The sequence below is a fragment of the Ostrea edulis genome, chromosome 4, assembly GCF_947568905.1.
Source record: "Ostrea edulis chromosome 4, xbOstEdul1.1, whole genome shotgun sequence".
In the NCBI taxonomy this organism is placed as follows: Eukaryota; Metazoa; Mollusca; class Bivalvia; order Ostreida; family Ostreidae; genus Ostrea; species Ostrea edulis.
Window position 1 is genome coordinate 84,622,683 of NC_079167.1, and position 19,506 is coordinate 84,642,188.

The 19,506-nt window shown below is 37.1% G+C and overlaps 1 protein-coding gene across 14 annotated transcripts in view; it reads right to left on the reverse strand.

Annotated features, from left to right (window-relative positions):
• The window catches only part of LOC125669517 (trichohyalin-like), a 35,474-nt gene that overhangs the window by 4,473 nt on the left and 11,495 nt on the right, over window positions 1–19,506 (reverse strand). For 12 of the 14 annotated variants that reach the window (XM_056164031.1, XM_048904067.2, XM_056164029.1 and 9 more), the window contains 14 exons: window positions 18,268–18,432; window positions 17,654–17,773; window positions 17,309–17,446; window positions 16,435–16,569; window positions 13,017–13,094; window positions 12,413–12,520; window positions 10,272–10,361; window positions 10,136–10,183; window positions 5,754–5,888; window positions 5,092–5,262; window positions 4,821–4,988; window positions 4,244–4,384; window positions 3,427–3,558; window positions 2,630–2,779 (listed from right to left, as the gene is read on the reverse strand). In XM_056164031.1, coding sequence (XP_056020006.1) covers window positions 2,630–2,779; window positions 3,427–3,558; window positions 4,244–4,384; window positions 4,821–4,988; window positions 5,092–5,262; window positions 5,754–5,888; window positions 10,136–10,183; window positions 10,272–10,361; window positions 12,413–12,520; window positions 13,017–13,094; window positions 16,435–16,569; window positions 17,309–17,446; window positions 17,654–17,773; window positions 18,268–18,432 — 1,779 coding nt within the window. The remainder of the gene's footprint in view (window positions 1–2,629; window positions 2,780–3,426; window positions 3,559–4,243; window positions 4,385–4,820; window positions 4,989–5,091; window positions 5,263–5,753; window positions 5,889–10,135; window positions 10,184–10,271; window positions 10,362–12,412; window positions 12,521–13,016; window positions 13,095–16,434; window positions 16,570–17,308; window positions 17,447–17,653; window positions 17,774–18,267; window positions 18,433–19,506) is intronic. The other 2 variants (XM_056164030.1, XM_056164032.1) reach the window with 1 other exon arrangement.

Genomic DNA, 19,506 nt, shown 5'->3' on the forward strand with positions numbered 1-19,506 from the left:
CAAATGTACAAAATACTAAAAACCTCAACTGTACAAAATACCATAAACCTCAAATGTACAATATACTCTAAACCTAAACTGTACAAAAATATCATAAACCTTAACTGTAAAAAAAATACTCTAAACCTCAACTGTAAAAAAAAAAACCCATTATGAACCTTCTCTTAACTGTAAAAAAAATACTCTAAACCTCAACTGTAAAATACCATACACCTCACTGTAAAAAATTATTATAAACCTCAACTGTACAAAATACTCTAAACCTCAACTGTACAAAAATATTATAAACCTTAACTGTAAAAAAAAAAAATACTCTAAACCTCAACTGTAAAAAAACCCATTATAAACCTTCTCTTAACTGTAAAAAAATATACTGTAAACCTCAACTGTACAAAAATATATTAGAAACCTCATTTGTACAAGACACCATAACCTCAAAGGTACAAAAATACTATAAAACTGACTTTTCTTGTAAAAACAAACTGGAGAAAAATCAATGCATATGCACACATTTGTGATTTTGAAAAGATTCCACTTTATGAATATTTCTTACACCAGACTGTTTCTTAGAATGACTGATCTTTTACATTATTTACTCATCTGAAATATGATTAGACTGTCAGAGTGTCTGTGTGATATGGGACATTATTCATGATTTTGAAATAGATCAGTGAAATATATCTACACTTGTTGATATTTTCCTTTTTTTAACACTACAAAGTCGAGTCTACAGTGGAATCACCATTATTCAGGGGTGGGGGTCAATGTTAGCAATGTTTGTGGATTTCATGGGTCACCCTTACCCACGAATTTTTATCAATACTCAATTTTAAATTTCTTTTTTAAAGCTAGAAAAGATTGATCTCGATTGCATCTATAGATGTTATTTATTTGTCACACTTTTGATTTTATACAGACAATAACTGAGTTGTTTATTTAATTAAAAAAAACAACTAATTAGTTTAATTTAATTATCATGATAATGTATATACAATGTGAATACTAGCAGCATTACATTATGATTGCACAGTCACAGGTATTATCGATTTACAGTCCAAACTGACGGAAAACGTCTTTATTGTATCATCTTTCTGTACAGTTTTCCCATTGTCAGTGTTAACCAGTTAGCATGGATGGGTTTTAGGGTTGAGGTTACCACAAAATGACATCCTCACAAACAAGTAAAATTTTGGTTACCAAAGAACATTGACCCTCTTGAACAATGGTGATATGTTAAAATGTATGTATATACTTGTGTCTAGAAGTAAAGACTGTGCAATTCAACCATGATATTATAATCGAACATTAACTGTTGACATTCTTAAAAAACCACACACATCTGCATTTCTACTGCATCCTAAACTAAAACTGAAGTTCTACAAGACAAGAAACAAGATATTGTTTCATATCAGTCACATGACTGACTATATATCGTACAGATGTTTAAAAATGGAACCCTATTTCTTACAGAAAAGCACCATTACCTACCCAGTAACTGGTCTGTGGGAACATCTACTCTAAATTAATAATTATATTGTACACACACTGAATTAAGTATACATGCTTTATTCTGTTGGTTAATCCCACTTCATAATTATTTCCTTAAGCTCCTGTAACCAGTTTATAATTCTGCTACACTACATTTTTTTAAAAATATATTTACCTTCACCATAAAATACGTACAACCACACAATCCCTGTGTTAGTGGATAACCTCCTACACCAGTGTATAAGTTTATTTCATGTTAGTTGCATAGAATAGACTTTGGGTTGGGTGGGAGGGGGATTTCTGCTGATTTACCTTACGTATAGAGTTCCCCAGACTCCATCATTATCTGAGATAGGGAAGGAGATGTATTCTGTACAGATGGAGTTTAGTTAGTTAAAAGCATTATTTTGTGATACTGTATATATCGTTTTTGTAATACAAAATACATGTATTAGTGTAGATATCATTTTGTAATACACTGTAGATATCATTCCGTAATACTGTAGATTTCATTCTGTAATACTGTAGATATTGTTTTGTAATACACTGTAGATATCACTTTGTAACACACTGTAGATATCATGATGTAATACTGTAGATTTCATTCTGTAATACTATTGATATTGTTTTGTAATACACTGTAGATATAACTTTGTAACACACTGTAGATATCATGATGTAATACTGTAGATATCATTCTGTAATACTGTAGATATCATTTTGTAATACATTGTAGATATTTATTTTGTTACACACTGTAGATATTGTTTTGTAATACTTTAGATATCAATTTGTAATAAATTGTAGGTATTATTTTGTAATACACTGTAGATATAACTTTGTAATTACTGTCACATACTGATGGGAAGGCAATCTTTGCACACTGGACTTATCTATATACAGTTGAAGTCTTCAAAAAGAGGGAGGGTGTCATGTTATGCCCAACTATTTTGTATTGCTTGTAGGAGTTATGAGATTGATCATTGTAATATGCTCTGGAGGGGGTGGGGGTGGGGGGTGGGTGGGGTGTCCTGTCACATACCGATGTGAAGGTGATACTTGGTATTATGTTCTGTTGGAGGAGGGGGGGGGGGGTGTCCTGTCACATACCGATGTGAAGGTGATACACAGTGGTACTTACACTCTGAAGGTACTTGTTATATTCCTCGTGTCGCTCCTTTTTGAGTTTCTCCCTCATCTCTTCAACAGGTTTTCCGAGATGAGACATAAATCCAATGCGGTTGTCTGGGCGGGTGTTTTCCTGCTTCCTGAATCGCTCAGCTTCCTGTTTCTGTAACATACAATGAAGTGGTCAGGGAGGATAGAATTAATGTGCCAATATGAAAAAACCCCAGCAAAAATCAAATGGGAACTTTAATCTTGTATTAAATATATTTGTTATTGTCTTAAATCTGTGACATGCACATGCAAATATTGAAATATTGTAGGTATAGATATCATTCACAGCTAACTAACATGCATTATACTTAAAGATAATTAATGACTAATTAACATGCAGATGCTTCATAACATGTTCATTGTATCACATTTTTTTTATTCTGTAACACAATATCATAAAAACACACACAATAAACACAATAAATTGTTGCATCTTTAAATGAAATAATGAATTAAGTTGAAAAATTCATAATAAACAATATCCTGCTCATTGACAATGTGTAAGAATTAACTTGGAGAAAAATTAACACATATGAAATTTTCTCAGGTCAATGAATTGCTAAATTAGGAACTTTATCATGCTACATTCAACACACTATAGTGTTGTGGCATGAATATTTTACAATGAACCAAATAAACAAAGACTATTGACAAACACTGTTGCAGACTTTTATTGATTACATGAAGCATGAAATATGATTGGTTGTAAGGGGGGTACCCGCCACCATCCAGCCAATTGTATGCAGTGACTTATGTTACCTCCAGGAAGTGCTGAAAATCTTTGGATCTCTCCTCCCGAACTCTACTTCTGACCTCTTTACTATACACCGGGTCAAACAGGACCGCCCCTTGTTTTCCATTGTCTTTAGGTCGTTCTTTAGGGGGAGTTTTCTGATTAATAAGGTCAAAGGCAAATATGACATTTGGGGCTCAAGTTTTAAATCACTCTGTTCAGTATTTTTGGAATTATGAATACATGATTTATAAAACGTAGTCAAAGTAGTAAGATGTATATAAAAATCATCCCTTAACTTCAATTTTTCAATTTGAGTCAATATGTAATACTGAAAATTTCAGATTAAGTGAATATTGCCAAAATATTTCATTTAATAGTTGTAAGTGAGGTTCATGAATAGATCGTCTGCAGGCAATCCAAAGCATACCACAGTAAAAGCTGTCACCATGTTCAGCTGATATGAGATTGACAAACTTTTTATAGAACTGATGAGTTTGGTGATGACAAATGCAGACCTCAGCAGAAGCATGCACAAAACAAAGAAAAGGGTGACAGAAAAAAAAATCAGATCTACGCAAGGGAGACAATTCGAGAGCCATGCACTCTGATCAGAAATGAGTGCTTGAAGAAAGTATCATTGATGAAATAAAATGCGAAAAGTGTAGATGTCATGCATATTACATTAAGTTAATTATACCCTCAAAAAGGATGTCTGAACCCTGAAATGTAATTAATGATATTAGATAAACAATGGACATCGCATAGCCTCAGTTTGAGTCAGTTTAAATGGTTGCTATGTGGCAGTAGCAGCAGATTTAAGTTCTGATTGGAGGAGAATACCTGGCTCTGATATTCTTTGAACTCCTTTCGGAGCTCGGTGTTCAGCCTCTCTCGTCGACCTTTGTATTCCCCTGACTGCGGAATCGTGTGGACCAGATCGTCTGCTTTCCAAATATCTTTTGACCTCAGAACCACTGGATGCTGTACAAAGACAATGAGGTTACATTCTATCCAAGTCTCTCGACACCAGAGTCAATATTTACAACAGCTCAACCATTGTTAACTCACTGTTTTACCCGAATAATGTTTTAGTGGTGAATACCTCATCACTGCACAACAAAATATTCAATCTATTAACGGCCTCCAGTTTTACATGCTGTTAGATCTGGATGCAGCCAGCATTCACTTTCTGTCTTTTCTTCCATGCAACTATATGGTAACTGGGTCATGTCACTCATGCTTGTTAAATATAATTATACACTGGAGTAACAATTTCACACAGGTTAAATAAGCTGGGCTTCCATTGTTTTAGAGGTTCAGCATCATTTCCAGTTAGAATCAGTTAACAGTTCACGATACATCAAAGTTAGTGTCAGCCCCGAGTCCATGCAGCTGGAGTTAGATCACACTGTTTTACCCCTGAGTAATAGTCACGACATTCGTCCCGCCACTGCTGCTGGAAGTGCCGTTGTTTGTCTTTATACTCCCCCGCTGGGAGGATCATGGGATTATCGATCTCCTTGCCGTAATAACCAGCCAGCACTCTCTCTCGTTCTTCTAGATCTTTCTTGACAATTTCATGCTTCTGTTTTAGTAAAGCAGTCAGTGTTACTACACTGAACATCTCAAACAAAACAGAATTATCACGTCAGTTAGAGACACCGGTTCAATTCAGTCTGCTCACCAACCTTAGCTGCGAAATCGCGGAAGTTTTTCTTCCACTCTTCCTGTAGCTGTTTATGCTTGTCCTGATATTCCCCCTGGGGGAAGATTCGGACCTTGTCCAGATCTATACCCTCCGCCTCAATCTTAGATATGGCCTCTTCTCTTTTCCTGTGGATGTTCTGTAGATCTTGGGGCTATGTGAACAATGGGGTGATTGGAGTAAATGTCTTGGTTATCAAACATAACCTCTACCACCAAGTACAGAATATGTATACTCTGCATTATTTTTGTTTATGAGTACACTTGAGAAAACATTCATTTAATCAAGATTCAGAAAAAAAACCTGACTCAAATATCACTGTCTATAAATTTAAATGATGTATTTATTTTAGAACTAAATGTTTTGTCTAGCAGGACTACATATCACATTCAGAGTCTCGAATGAATGACCAAAATCTACATTCACAGACAATTTAACATTCTGGGGAAAAAAACCCTCTTAACATACAAAACAGGGATTACACTTTACAATACACAAATGCGTTAGCAATGAGAGAAACAACCACTACACTGAACAAACAATAAGGATCTAGAGGGTCAAAGGTCAGGGTTAGAGGTCATTAGGTTAGATTGGACCAATCAGGATTAGCGGGAGATTAGTCTACAACAACACGTCTAATGATACCTTGATGTATTCATTGTACTCCTTGCGCCGTTCTCGGTTAAATTTCAGATCGGCACTGCTGGGGTAGTCGACCCTGTCTCCGGTGATTAGGGACCCCAGGGGCGCATTCCTCTGGGACTGTCTGCCTGCTGCATCCTGTTGTGGAGAGACCGGTTCACAATATACACCACTAAATCACATTAACATGTCTGACCAAGTACTTTACAGTCCTTCACAGTTTACTATTATAACGAAAAGATGGGTTTTAAAACCTCACAATGGGCAAGGAGGCCGGGTACTACTGACCAAATGTAATAATGATGGACAGGAGGGTCAGTTACTTATAACTGATGGTGGAAACACTGGACAAGAGGGTCAGTTACTTATAACTGATGGTGGAAACACTGGACAAGAGGGTTGGTTACTTATAACTGATGGTGGAAACACTGAACAGGAGGGTCAGTTACTTATAACTGATGGTGGAAACACTGGACAAGAGGGTTGGTTACTTTTAACTGATGGTGGAACACTGGACAGGAGGGGTGGTTACTTATAACTGATGGTGGAAACACTGGACAGGAAGGGTGGTTACTTATAACTGATGGTGGAAACACTGGACAGGAGGGTCGGTTACTTATAACTGATGGTGGAAACACTGGACAGGAAGGGCGGTTACTTATAAATGATGGTGGAAACACTGGACAAGAGGGTCGATTACTTATAACTGATGGTGGAAACACTGGACAGGAAGGGCGGTTACTTATAAATGATGGTGGAAACACTGGACAAGAGGGTCGGTTACTTATAACTGATGGTGGAAACACTGGACAGGAAGGGCGGTTACTTATAAATGATGGTAAAACACTGGACAAGAGGGTTGGTTACTTAAAACTGATGGTGGAAACACTGGACAAGAGGGTCGGTTACTTATAACTGATGGTGGAAACACTGGACAAGAGGGTCGGTTACTTATAACTGATGGTGGAAACACTGGACAAGAGGGTCGGTTACTTATAACTGATGGTGGAAACACTGGACAAGAGGGTCGGTTACTTATAACTGATGGTGGAAACACTGGACAAGAGGGTCAGTTACTTATAACTGACTATTGGTGATAACAGTTGACAAGACTGTGCAAAATAAAAATTCTTTGGATAAGAGTGGTGAATTTTAGACATTCAACACACTGGGAATAGCTAGAACCCCTTTTCTGTGTCCTAGAACAACACCGTTCTGTAACAACAGTATCAGCACGCAACACCAGTGTGTGTGTCCTACAACAACAGTATCAGCACGCAACACGAGTGTGTGTGTCCTACAACAACAGTATCAGCACGCAACACCAGTGTGTGTGTCCTACAACAACAGTATCAGCACACAACACGAGTGTGTGTGTCCTACAACAACACAATTCTGTTACACTGTGTCCTACAACAACACGAGTGTGTGTGTCCTACAACAACACGAGTGTGTGTGTCCTACAACAACAGTATCAGCACGCAACACCAGTGTGTGTGTCCTACAACAACACAATTCTGTAACACTTTGTCCTTACAACAACACAATTCTGTAACACTTTGTCCTTACAACAACACAATTCTGTAACACTTTGTCCTTACAACAACACAATTCTGTAACACTTTGTCCTTACAACAACACAATTCTGTAACACTTTGTCCTTACAACAACACAATTCTGTAACACTTTGTCCTTACAACAACACAATTCTGTAACACTGTCCTACAACAACACAATTCTGTAACACTGTGTCCTACAACAACACAATTCTGTAACACTGTCCTACAACAACACAATTCTGTAACACTGTGTCCTACAACAACACAATTCTGTAACACTGTCCTACAACAACACAATTCTGTAACACTGTGTCCTACAACAACACAATTCTGTAACACTGTGTCCTACAATAACAAAATTCTGTAACACTGTCCTACAACAACATAATTCTGTAACACTGTCCTACAACAACACAATTCTGTAACACTGTCCTACAACAACACAATTCTGTAACACTGTCCTACAACAACACAATTCTGTAACACTATGTCCTACAACAACACAATTCTGTAACACTGTGTCCTACAAACAACACAATTCTGTAACACTGTCCTACAACAACACAATTCTGTAACACTGTGTCCTACAATAACACAATTCTGTAACACTGTCCTACAACAACACAATTCTGTAGCACTGTCCTACAACAACACAATTCTGTAACACTGTCCTACAACAACACAATTCTGTAACACTGTCCTACAACAACACAATTCTGTAACACTGTCCTACAACAACACAATTCTGTAACACTGTGTCCTACAACAACACAATTCTGTAACACTGTGTCCTACAAACAACACAATTCTGTAACACTGTCCTACAAACAACACAATTCTGTAACACTGTCCTACAACAACACAATTCTGTAACACTGTCCTACAACAACACAATTCTGTAACACTGTCCTACAACAACACAATTCTGTAACACTTTGTCCTTACAACAACACAATTCTGTAACACTGTGTCCTACAACAACACAATTCTGTAACACTGTGTCCTACAACAACACAATTCTGTAACACTGTCCTATAACAACACAATTCTGTAAGGACTGTCCTATAACAACACAAGTCTGTAACACTGTGTCCTACAACAACACAATTCTGTAACACTGTCCTACAATAACACAATTCTGTAACACTGTCCTACAATAACAAAATTCTGTAACACTGTCCTACAACAACACAATTCTGTAACACTGTGTCCTACAACAACACAAGTCTGTAACACTGTGTCCTACAACAACACAATTCTGTAACACTGTCCTACAACAACACAATTCTGTAACACTGTCCTACAACAACACAATTCTGTAATACTGTCCTACAACAACACAATTCTGTAACACTGTCCTACAACAACACAATTCTGTAACACTGTGTCCTACAACAACACAATTCTGTAACACTGTGTCCTACAACAACACAATTCTGTAACACTTTGTCCTTACAACAACACAATTCTGTAACACTGTGTCCTACAACAACAAAATTCTGTAACACTGTATGGACATGATGTTGGTGTCATGTAATGTGATGCAAAAACTATTGATGTTAGGCAAAAACAGTAGAAATATCAACATTCTTCTGTGAGCCTCAAAAGAACATATTTGACCTGCACAATAAACATGTAGTCACTTGTCACATTAGATCTATCAAATCTTACAACAGAAAGCTAATCTGAGAAACATGTATATCGACAGAACCTTCATTTAGGGCAAGAGAGGATATTCAATACAAGAATGCTTAGTTTCACAACAATGCATAAGTTGCACTTTAATCAGAACCAGAGCATTGCACTGCTGGTAACTGTGTCCAAGCACTTCAAACAAATTCATAAAAAAATATAGTTTTTAGTTTTCTTGTAATCTTTGTACAAATATTCAAGAAATCTTAATTCAAATGTCAGATTATCAGCAATGAATTTGCTAAATCATTAAAATACATTTTACGTTGATATTGTCAGTAAGTATAACCGTAGCGCACTGCAGTGTAGTAAATAATCCAAGGTCGACTTATCAGTGTATGAAAGAGTTGTTTGGAATCAAAGAGTAAAATCTGTGTACTCAGTCTCATAGACAGGAGTATAGACAGTAATAATTTACTCCCTCGCACTATGAATTCATGTTTTATAGACTTACAATTTACTCCCCCACAATAGGAATTCATGTTTTATAAACACTTATAATTTGCTCCCCCCAAAATAGAAATTCATATTTTATAAACACTTATAGTTTACTCCCCCCAAAATAGAAATTCATATTTTATAAACACTTATAATTTACTCCCCCCACAATAGGACTTCATGTTTTATAGACACTTGTAATTTACTCCCCCACAATATGAATTCATGTTCTATGTAGACACGTGTAATATACTCCCCTGCATTAGGAATTCATGTTTACAATCTTGTACATTGAATGGTATTTTCATGAAATCATTTGAATTCGTGTATTACGTATAAGTGGCACACTGCTGCTGACATCGTCGGAAACTCAAGGTCGGTCGCTTTACGTTAAACGATGTGCTGCAGAATGAAGCCGGGTGTAGCTGCCCCAGTTCTCTAAATGTGTAACAAATAAACAAGACCCTGGCACCAGTAGGACTACCTAACTCATTCCAACACCATGTAGCAGTACATGTAGTAGACAGTACTCCCGTATAGTAGTAGTAGATAGTACTCACTGGTATATTCATGTACCAATACCTAATACACAAGATATAAACCCGTAAAACATCGCCTCAGTCTCCAAACAAACCACACACATAACACACAGTCTGCCGTTCACCATCAATCCACTGTTGAACACTCAGATTTTACCTGACTGTCCGGCAGTAATTCTGGTCTTTTTATGGATGGACTTCTGTACTGTACATCAGAAAGCGAAGCGTAAAATAAGAGCAAACAACAGATTTAAATCAGTATCACATGACTGTGAAGGTGAAGGTCATCTCACCTCATCTTTTGTCTCTGTCATCCATCCGGAGGATGAGAGATTCCCATTATTAGACATTCCAATGTCACTGGAAATAGCCTGGGGTGCAATCTAGGGAACAAGGAGCACAAACTGGGTCATACATAGACCAAAAGAAATAACTCACTGCCCCACACCGACCAATCAGCTCCCAGCAAACAATCAACTATATCAACTCACTGCCCAACACCAACCAATCAGCTCCCAGCAAACGATCAACTATATCACCTGAGAAAACTTTGTGACCAAACAACTGTTGAAACATTTATTGCATATGTATTTTCTTTCTCTCAGAAAGTGCCTCAAAATCAAGCAATAAAACCCTCCACATAACACAAAGCTGGTGCACTGAAATAATTTTAAGATCTAGTTTATTCTCAAATTTTCAATGAAATATATCATTCTGTAAAAAGTGTCTTAAAAACAATGAAATCTACAGCATCAAGATGAAATGGATTATACATATTTTTCTGTACTTGGATTGTAACAATAATTATGATTGGCTAATGTTAGGTCTTTATTTTATGACAAGGGGAACTATGACTTCATATATCCCAAAAGAGGGACATAAAACTGACTCCAACATCCAGATGTGCATAGAAATTTCTTTCAAACTTTGAAATATATGATATAATAATTAATGACTTCAGTGCAGGCAGTCAATATATTGTTAAAAATCCCAGGAGAGTCAATATCAACCTCATACACAGAGGAGATACTGATCTCAGATGTCCGTAGTTGACATTACCAGTCACATTTGCTCAGACGACAAATCACTTGTTTCATGATTGGAGGGTTGTGGGTCTGAACCCTGACCCAAGGCAATACAGAAGTTATAGCGACTGTTTCTTTACCCAGAGCTCTCCATTAGAGGTGAAAATTACACGACTTAAAATCTAAGGTGCTGTGTTATGGTAGACATTCACACAAAATAAGGATCCCTCACCCTGAGAGCGTAGATCTAAAGTAGCACTTCTAAAGCTGGTAACGTCGCTACACAAGTAAAAAATTCTTGAAAGAATATTAAACATGTCTAGCCCAGGGAATATACCACCAGCTGACCTACATTTGTAGAATTACACGTGAATTGCATCCAGGAAACCTTTTCACAGCATTACAATACCTTTCCTCCCTGGGAAGATTTGAATCCATTAATGCACAACAAACTACATTGAATCCATTCATATACAATGTGCTACTTTTTTGTCTGGGAGCTCACTGCTGGCAGTTCATTGCTCCTTAGATAGAAATCAATTGTTATGCCCATGAAAAATTATGCAAGCATTGATTTCATTTTGTAATTTTGAAAGATTTAATAAACAGATTAATGTGCACATAGCTAGATATCTCTACATCACAAAAAAACGAGAGAGAAAACAAAACTGAATGTTTGTCATAACTACCAGATCACCCCACCACCAACAGGCTCAGGTGAGCTAAAAACCAAAAACAAAAAAATCCCATAAAATCCTGAACAGAAGAATGCCAATCCAGGTGCCTGCTACTAATCTCCCTAGACAATCCCTACATACGGCAGAGTCTATAAACACAGCGAGGGGATACACTGGAGGAAAGGGGGGGGGGGTGTTGTTAGGGGCACCATAATCATGAATTCACTGATGTCATTGTAAACTAATTTAATTTTCCAAGATATAAAAATTATGTGTTTAATGAGATTCAAAGTTTACTGACCTTTATTTTTTTCTCTCTCGCAATCATGTCATTGTTGTTGTAGAAGAAAAGTCGGTGTTAAAATAAGTGCTTACAAATTACCTGTTAAGATCACACCACTAAAATCTTGTTTAAAACATCTCAAATTCTCAATGGATTTCTCTTATAGATCTTTTTTGATCAGAGGTTTGAAAGTTTCACATATTGTATTGATAATGGTGCCCCTTAATGTCACTACACAGGTTTAAAAATGTGATTTGGGGAATGAGGGTATCATACACAAATTCAAAATTAATTACCACTAAAAAACTACTTTAGTGTGTTAATCATTGCTTGCAAAAAGGGTACAACGATTTAGAATGCCTCTGTTTGAGTGATGACAGTCTTGGTTTGGGAGGATTGTTATGTCTGATACTCTGCGTGGTATGTAGGGTGGCACAGGGGAGGAATACCTGTATGTGTGAATTCAGATTAAATCGAGCCTGTTTGTCTATCTCACTCAAGTAAGACTCAGAGGAGTGTTTGCTCCTGTTTGTCAGGATAGCGACGGGATCCTGGAACTATTCAATGGAAGAAATGACGACTGAAAAGCACACTTAGATAACTTGCACAGTAAAACACTCTTATAGCAAAACGCTGTCAACAAACAATTTTGATTTGTTATAAACTTATTTCATTAAATCTAATAAGTTCATAATATGTTTTAAAACTACAGGGAATGAAAATCACTTTGCTGTAACCCTGTTTTACTGTAAGTGTGAATTCATTATAAGTGTGTTTGCTGTAATCGTGTTTGACTGTACTTTTGCATTTCTGACAAAGGTCACAAAATTGATCACCTAAATTAAGCAATGTAACGAAAAAATGAATGTGCTCTCTAGGAATGGTCCAGTACGAAGCAATTTAAACTAGTCCAGCATGAATCAAAACTCATCACACAGAGTCGGAAAGCTTAGCTACAGGGAGGGGGGAGGGGAATCAGATGATTTTCTGCCTTATATACTTCTGAATACATGAGCATGTTTTGATTCTGTTGGTATAAAACATTTCACTGACCTGGTCCTGGAATTCGCTTTTCATTCCAAACTCTGGGTGGCGATTTGTCTCTGGGGGCTGATGTTTCTCAAAACCTTTCTACAAAGACCAAAAACAAGCTTACATTCGATCAGTTGATTGTTGCGTGAAGTGTGTTTCTGTATTATAGCTACAAATCAGAAGATTTCACTTGTCATAAGATGTGACAACTATTTGCATCATCATTATCTGGTATATAAAGTGTTATTGAGTTGTTATTTACGTTATGGGTTAAGTTTGCGATGTATAAATATATATAGCCGGCTTTATTTGATACATACAAATAAATATAAAGAACATAACCTAATCTTAAACTGTTTACTGTAATTTGGTACAATACAAGTAAAAACACCTGACAGACAGGTTATATGATTGTCGATTATACATACCCCAGGTCCCTGACAGGTTAAAACTGTCGATAATACATACCCCAGGTCCCTGACAGGTTAAAACTGTCGATTATACATACCCCAGGTCCCTGACAGGTTAAAACTGTCGATTATACATACTCCAGGTCCCTGACGAGTTAAAACTGTCGATTATACATACCCCAGGTCCCTGACAGGTTAAAACTGTTGATTATAGATACCCCAGGTCCCTGACAGGTTAAAACTGTCGATTATAGATATCCCAGGTCACTGACAGATTAAAACTGTCAAGTATACAAACCCCAGGTCACTGACAGGTTAAAACTGTCGATTATAGATACCCCAGGTCACTGACAGTTTAAAACTGTTAAGTATACAAATCCCAGGTCACTGACAGGTTAAAACTGTCAAGTATACATACCCCAGGTCACTGACAGGTTAAAACTGTCAAGTATACATACCCCAGGTCCCTGACAGGTTAAAACTGTCAAGTATACAAACCCCAGGTCCCTGACATCGTAAAACTGTCAAGTATACAAACCCCAGGTCACTGACAGGTTAAAACTGTCGATTATAGATACCCCAGGTCACTGACAGGTTAAAACTGTCAAGTATACATACCCCAGGTCCCTGACAGGTTAAAAATGTCGATTATACATACCCCAGGTCCCTGACAGGTTAAAACTGTCGATTATACATACCCCAGGTCACTGACAGGTTAAAACTGTCAAGTATACAAACCCCAGGTCACTGACAGGTTAAAACTGTCAAGTATACAAACCCCAGGTCACTGACAGGTTAAAATTGTCGATTATAGATACCCCAGGTCACTGACAGGTTAAAACTGTCGATTATACATACCCAGGTCACTGACAGGTTAAAAATGTCAATTATACATACCCCAGGTCACTGACAGTTTAAAACTGTTAAGTATACAAATCCCAGGTCACTGACAGGTTAAAACTGTTAAGTATACAAATCTCAGGTCACTGACAGGTTAAAACTGTCAAGTATACATACCCCAGGTCCCTGACAGGTTAAAACTGTCGATAATACATACCCCAGGTCCCTGACAGGTTAAAACTGTCGATTATACATACTCCAGGTCCCTGACGAGTTAAAACTGTCGATTATACATACCCCAGGTCACTGACAGGTTAAAAATGTCAATTATACATACCCCAGGTCACTGACAGGTTAAAACTGTCGATTATACATACTCCAGGTCCCTGACGAGTTAAAACTGTCGATTATACATACCCCAGGTCACTGACAGGTTAAAAATGTCAATTATACATACGCCAGGTCACTGACAGGTTAAAACTGTCAAGTATACAAACCCCAGGTCACTGACAGGTTAAAACTGTCGATTATAGATACCCCAGGTCACTGACAGGTTAAAACTGTCGATTATACATACCCAGGTCACTGACAGGTTAAAAATGTCAATTATACATACCCCAGGTATAGACCAATTCGTCCGCGATGTCGTTATTTTACTAGATATCTGAACGTCCTTCATTGATATAGTTTTACATCTTCTATACTTATCATATTGTCATAACTTATCTGTTTTGTGTGTGTTAAGTCGAAACTTGGACTTATTTTTGCTCAAATTTTGATACTCATATAAAAAACCCTCAAACTTAAGTTTGAGGTTTTTTCAAGAAATCCAAGCCTGACATGAGAAGCTCATGTGAGATGAGGGGCCCTTTAACAGCCACATGATATAGTAATATACAGTTACAGTCGACAGTGTGGAAAGTTGACAATTTTGTTAGGTGTGTGAACTCAGCTGCAGATCCCTGTCTTCATTGATGTGTATACAACACGAGTAACTTAATAAAATTGTGAGTTCAATTCATTGGTTATATTTTGTTGATTAGTACTGAATTAGTAAAAGTGTTGAGTAAAAGCAGAAGTACACACAGACTGGTACAATTACTATAGAACACAGTCTCCCGTGCTGTAGAACACGTGTACACACGTCACAGTTAAACGGCCACAATTACTATAGAACACAGTCTCCCGTGCTGTAGAACACGTGTACACACGTCACAGTTAAATGGCCACAATTCCACGTATTATCATGCAGTCTCCATGCATTCCCCTCCCTCACAACATACAAACAAACACTGCTTTTGTTTCCCTTAAAACAATAGACACCTCAGCATGTCTTCTGTTATTCAACATTACAATATTTGATGGCTTTATAATGTGAAAAAAAAACAACAAAAGCCCCAAAATGATGGTGAATGTAGCAGATTTAACAGAGCAAGTTGACATTCCTTCTTGTCTAAATATTGAAAACCTTTACCACATGATTACTTGATATAAATATTAGAATTTTAATTTCAGTTAATCAGTCTTCCTTCTTCCACCATGAGAAAAATATATATATATATATAAGAACATATATATATAAGAAATATTGAAAGCTTTATTACAATTATATTTATGCATATCCAAACATATGATATCCTCAGTAATGGCTAAAGTCGTGTCTTACATTTTCAATCTGAATATCTCCACTAATCACTCACTTCATAACAAATAAAAGAATCAGTCTCTACATCTAGCAAGGTACTACAAAGCATTAGAAAGCTACTGTAGGGGGCTGTAATAGTCTATAGTTAACAGACTGTCAGACCTTAGAATGGATCGGTGGATATTTAGCTATTTTCATGCTACCTATAGTTTGTTGATCAAGAAGTACAGAAAAAAACAATGGCAACTGCTTGTAGAAATATATATATGTCAGAATTCCAAGGTCCTTGCAAAGAATTCAAGCTCAATGATAACACCATTTAATTTAACAAGTGACCGATTTTCAAAGAATTGTTAAGTAGTGTAAAATAAATATATTAATTTGAGTCTCACTAAAAATAAAGATTAGAAAATGACCGTGCCCATAAAGTCGTGCAAAAGTGCCGTGCCAAATGAAAACCAGGAAAGATTAAGTAAGATAGCCAATCAAAATCCACAAAAAAGTATGTCAGGTAACCATGGCGTCACACATTCAATCCCGATACCTTTGCCAGCAGTGCGTTGTATTCTTTATTACGCTGTATTTCTTGCATTTTACGCATGCTATCATATTGCCGCTGACTGAGGGGTAACCCCTGCTGGGAGTCTGGTGTTGGGGGTCGTTTATGCTGATGGTTGTGCTGTAACATTATACATAAACATCTACAGTCAATAACTAACATATCCCACAATCCTTAGCTGGTGTCAAACCTAGGTCATATCAGTTCTAACAATACCCACATTCTGCATATAAGCCACTGTACGCTACAATTAGTGACTGATGGCTACAAAGCTAAGAGTGAATTGTCTAGTGTCTGCTGCTTCCATACACCATATGTTTTACCCTTTAAACTACCAACCATTACCAATTCAATATCACATTTACATGATGTGTATACCCTTTAAACTACCAATCATTACCAATTCAATATCACAGTTACATGATGTGTATACCCTAGAAACTACCAACCATCACCAATTCAATATCACATACATGTATATGTATACCACTGCTGTGATGGACTACATGTTTAATAGAAAATCCTCATACCGGTACATAGTTTTCTATTCCTCTGTAACCCTGTAACCATGTTCACTCCATAAAATTATAAAATACACCAAAATGTGATATAATACTGTCTTTCTACCTTATGTCAAATATGAATAAAATGGACACTAGATAATTTATCAGCCGATGACAAACTAACACCATGAGACCTCTCCTTTCACCAGTGTGGCACCACATGACTATAATAGTGCGACTACCTTGAGGTGGCACCGCATGACTATAATAGTGCGACTACCTTGAGGTGGCACCGCATGACTATAATAGTGCAACTACCTTGAGGTGGCACCGCGTGACTATAATAGTGCGACTACCTTGAGGTGGATATTGTAGTCTTGATTTCTCTGTTTCTCTTGCATTTTGAGAAACTCTTTGTACTTGAGCTCACTCTCAATCATAGGAAGGCTGGTAACGAAACCTTTAGGGGTCCACATTCGTTTGAAATGGCCACCCTTCAGAAACATGGAATTCATGATAACACCTCCAACATAAAATTTCATTAGTCCACTACACGAAAAATGACACCATGTAGGTACAAGAAACCTCTAAAATTTCCGTACATCTAATGAGTCCCCATCATCCATTTCAATTCGCTATGTTATTTGCCAATGAAATTCTTGAGTAATGTAACACTTCTAAATCGGTAACACAGTCTATACCTGTAGCTTCAACAACTGGTTGTATTCCATATTTCTTTGTTGTTCCATCCATTTTTGTTTGGGGGTATAATGATGTTGACCTATGGGAAGCCCGTATGCCTCGGGGGGTGTGGCAGGCTGCTATATATAGAAATCGGTTAACGTCCACACAGCAGTTATTAGTGGCCCTACCCTCAAACAACACACAGCTCAACATGCAGCTAATAGATCTATCACTACAGACCAAACAACTAAGGCTGCATGCACTCAAACTCACAGCGGTAAGCTATGCTGCACACTGGAGAAAGACCTATCAGTCTCTCTGCTTATAGTGCAGCATAGAAAGCATTGTTTTCAGTTGACAGCATTTTAAGAAAAATACATTGTCACACTTCTATTTAGTTACTTGGTAAGTCATATCATGCATTCTTCGTTATGACTAATTAACTAATTAATAACACAATACAAGAGTTAATTCTAGGTTCAGGACAATTTGGATCACCATACAAAATTTGGGTAAGTAACATTCAAAACCCAGTAAACTTACCTTCTGAAAGATTCACTATATAACTATATACACATCAGTTCTGGATTTATAAAAGACGATGGTTGATTGTGAGTAAATGGAGACTTACGCCTCTGAGGTAATTCTGATAGTCTTTGTGCTGCTGCTCGTTCAGTGCCTGACGTCTCAGGTCGTACTGTTCCGAGTCATAGTAATTGCCCTTGACGATCGGTGCAGGAGCCTGACGACGTTGTTCCACCAACTTCTGCTTCTTCTCATCCTCCATATATTGTTTCTATAGCAACATAACTTAGAATTACACTACAGCTTAAGTTTAGGCATGATTGTGGTAACAACACATATTCCATCTACTCTAGAATTCTTATCAAAAACACCACAGCCCCCTCCCCCCCAACATTTACTCTGGTTATGCTACTCTCCCTCACACATCTACTTTCCATTTCCTATAGTACTTGTCTTTGTTTTCAATATCATCACCTTTACAATGCATACCTTTGTTTACAGTCCTTACCTTTACAATACTTACCCTTTTTTACAGTCTGTACCTCTTTCTTTTTCTTTTTTTTACAGTCCCTACCTTTGTTTACAGTCCCTACCTTTACAATCCGTACCTTTGTTTACAGTCCGTACCTTTACAATACATACCCTTGTTTACAGTCCGTACCTTTGTTTACAGTCCTTACCTTTACAATACATACCCTTGTTTACAGTCCGTACCTTTGTTTACAATCCGTACCTTTGTTTACAGTCCGTACCTTTACAATACTTACCCTTGTTTACAGTCCTTACCTTTGTTTACAGTCCTTACCTTTACAATACATACCTTTGTTTACAGTCCGTACCTTTGTTTACAGTCCTTACCTTTACAATACATACCCTTGTTTACAGTCCGTACCTTTACAATACTTACCCTTGTTTACAGTCCTTACCTTTGTTTACAGTCCTTACCTTTACAATACTTACCCTTGTTTACAGTCCTTACCTTTGTTTACAGTCCTTACCTTTACAATACATACCTTTGTTTACAGTCCGTACCTTTACAATACTTACCCTTGTTTACAGTCCTTACCTTTGTTTACAGTCCTTACCTTTACAATACATACCCTTGTTTACAGTCCGTACCTTTGTTTACAGTCCTTACCTTTACAATACATACCTTTGTTTACAGTCCGTACCTTTGTTTACAGTCCTTACCTTTACAATACATACCCTTGTTTACAGTCCGTACCTTTGTTTACAGTCCTTACCTTTACAATACATACCCTTGTTTACAGTCCGTACCTTTGTTTACAGTCCTTACCTTTACAATACTTACCCTTGTTTACAGTCCGTACCTTTGTTTACAGTC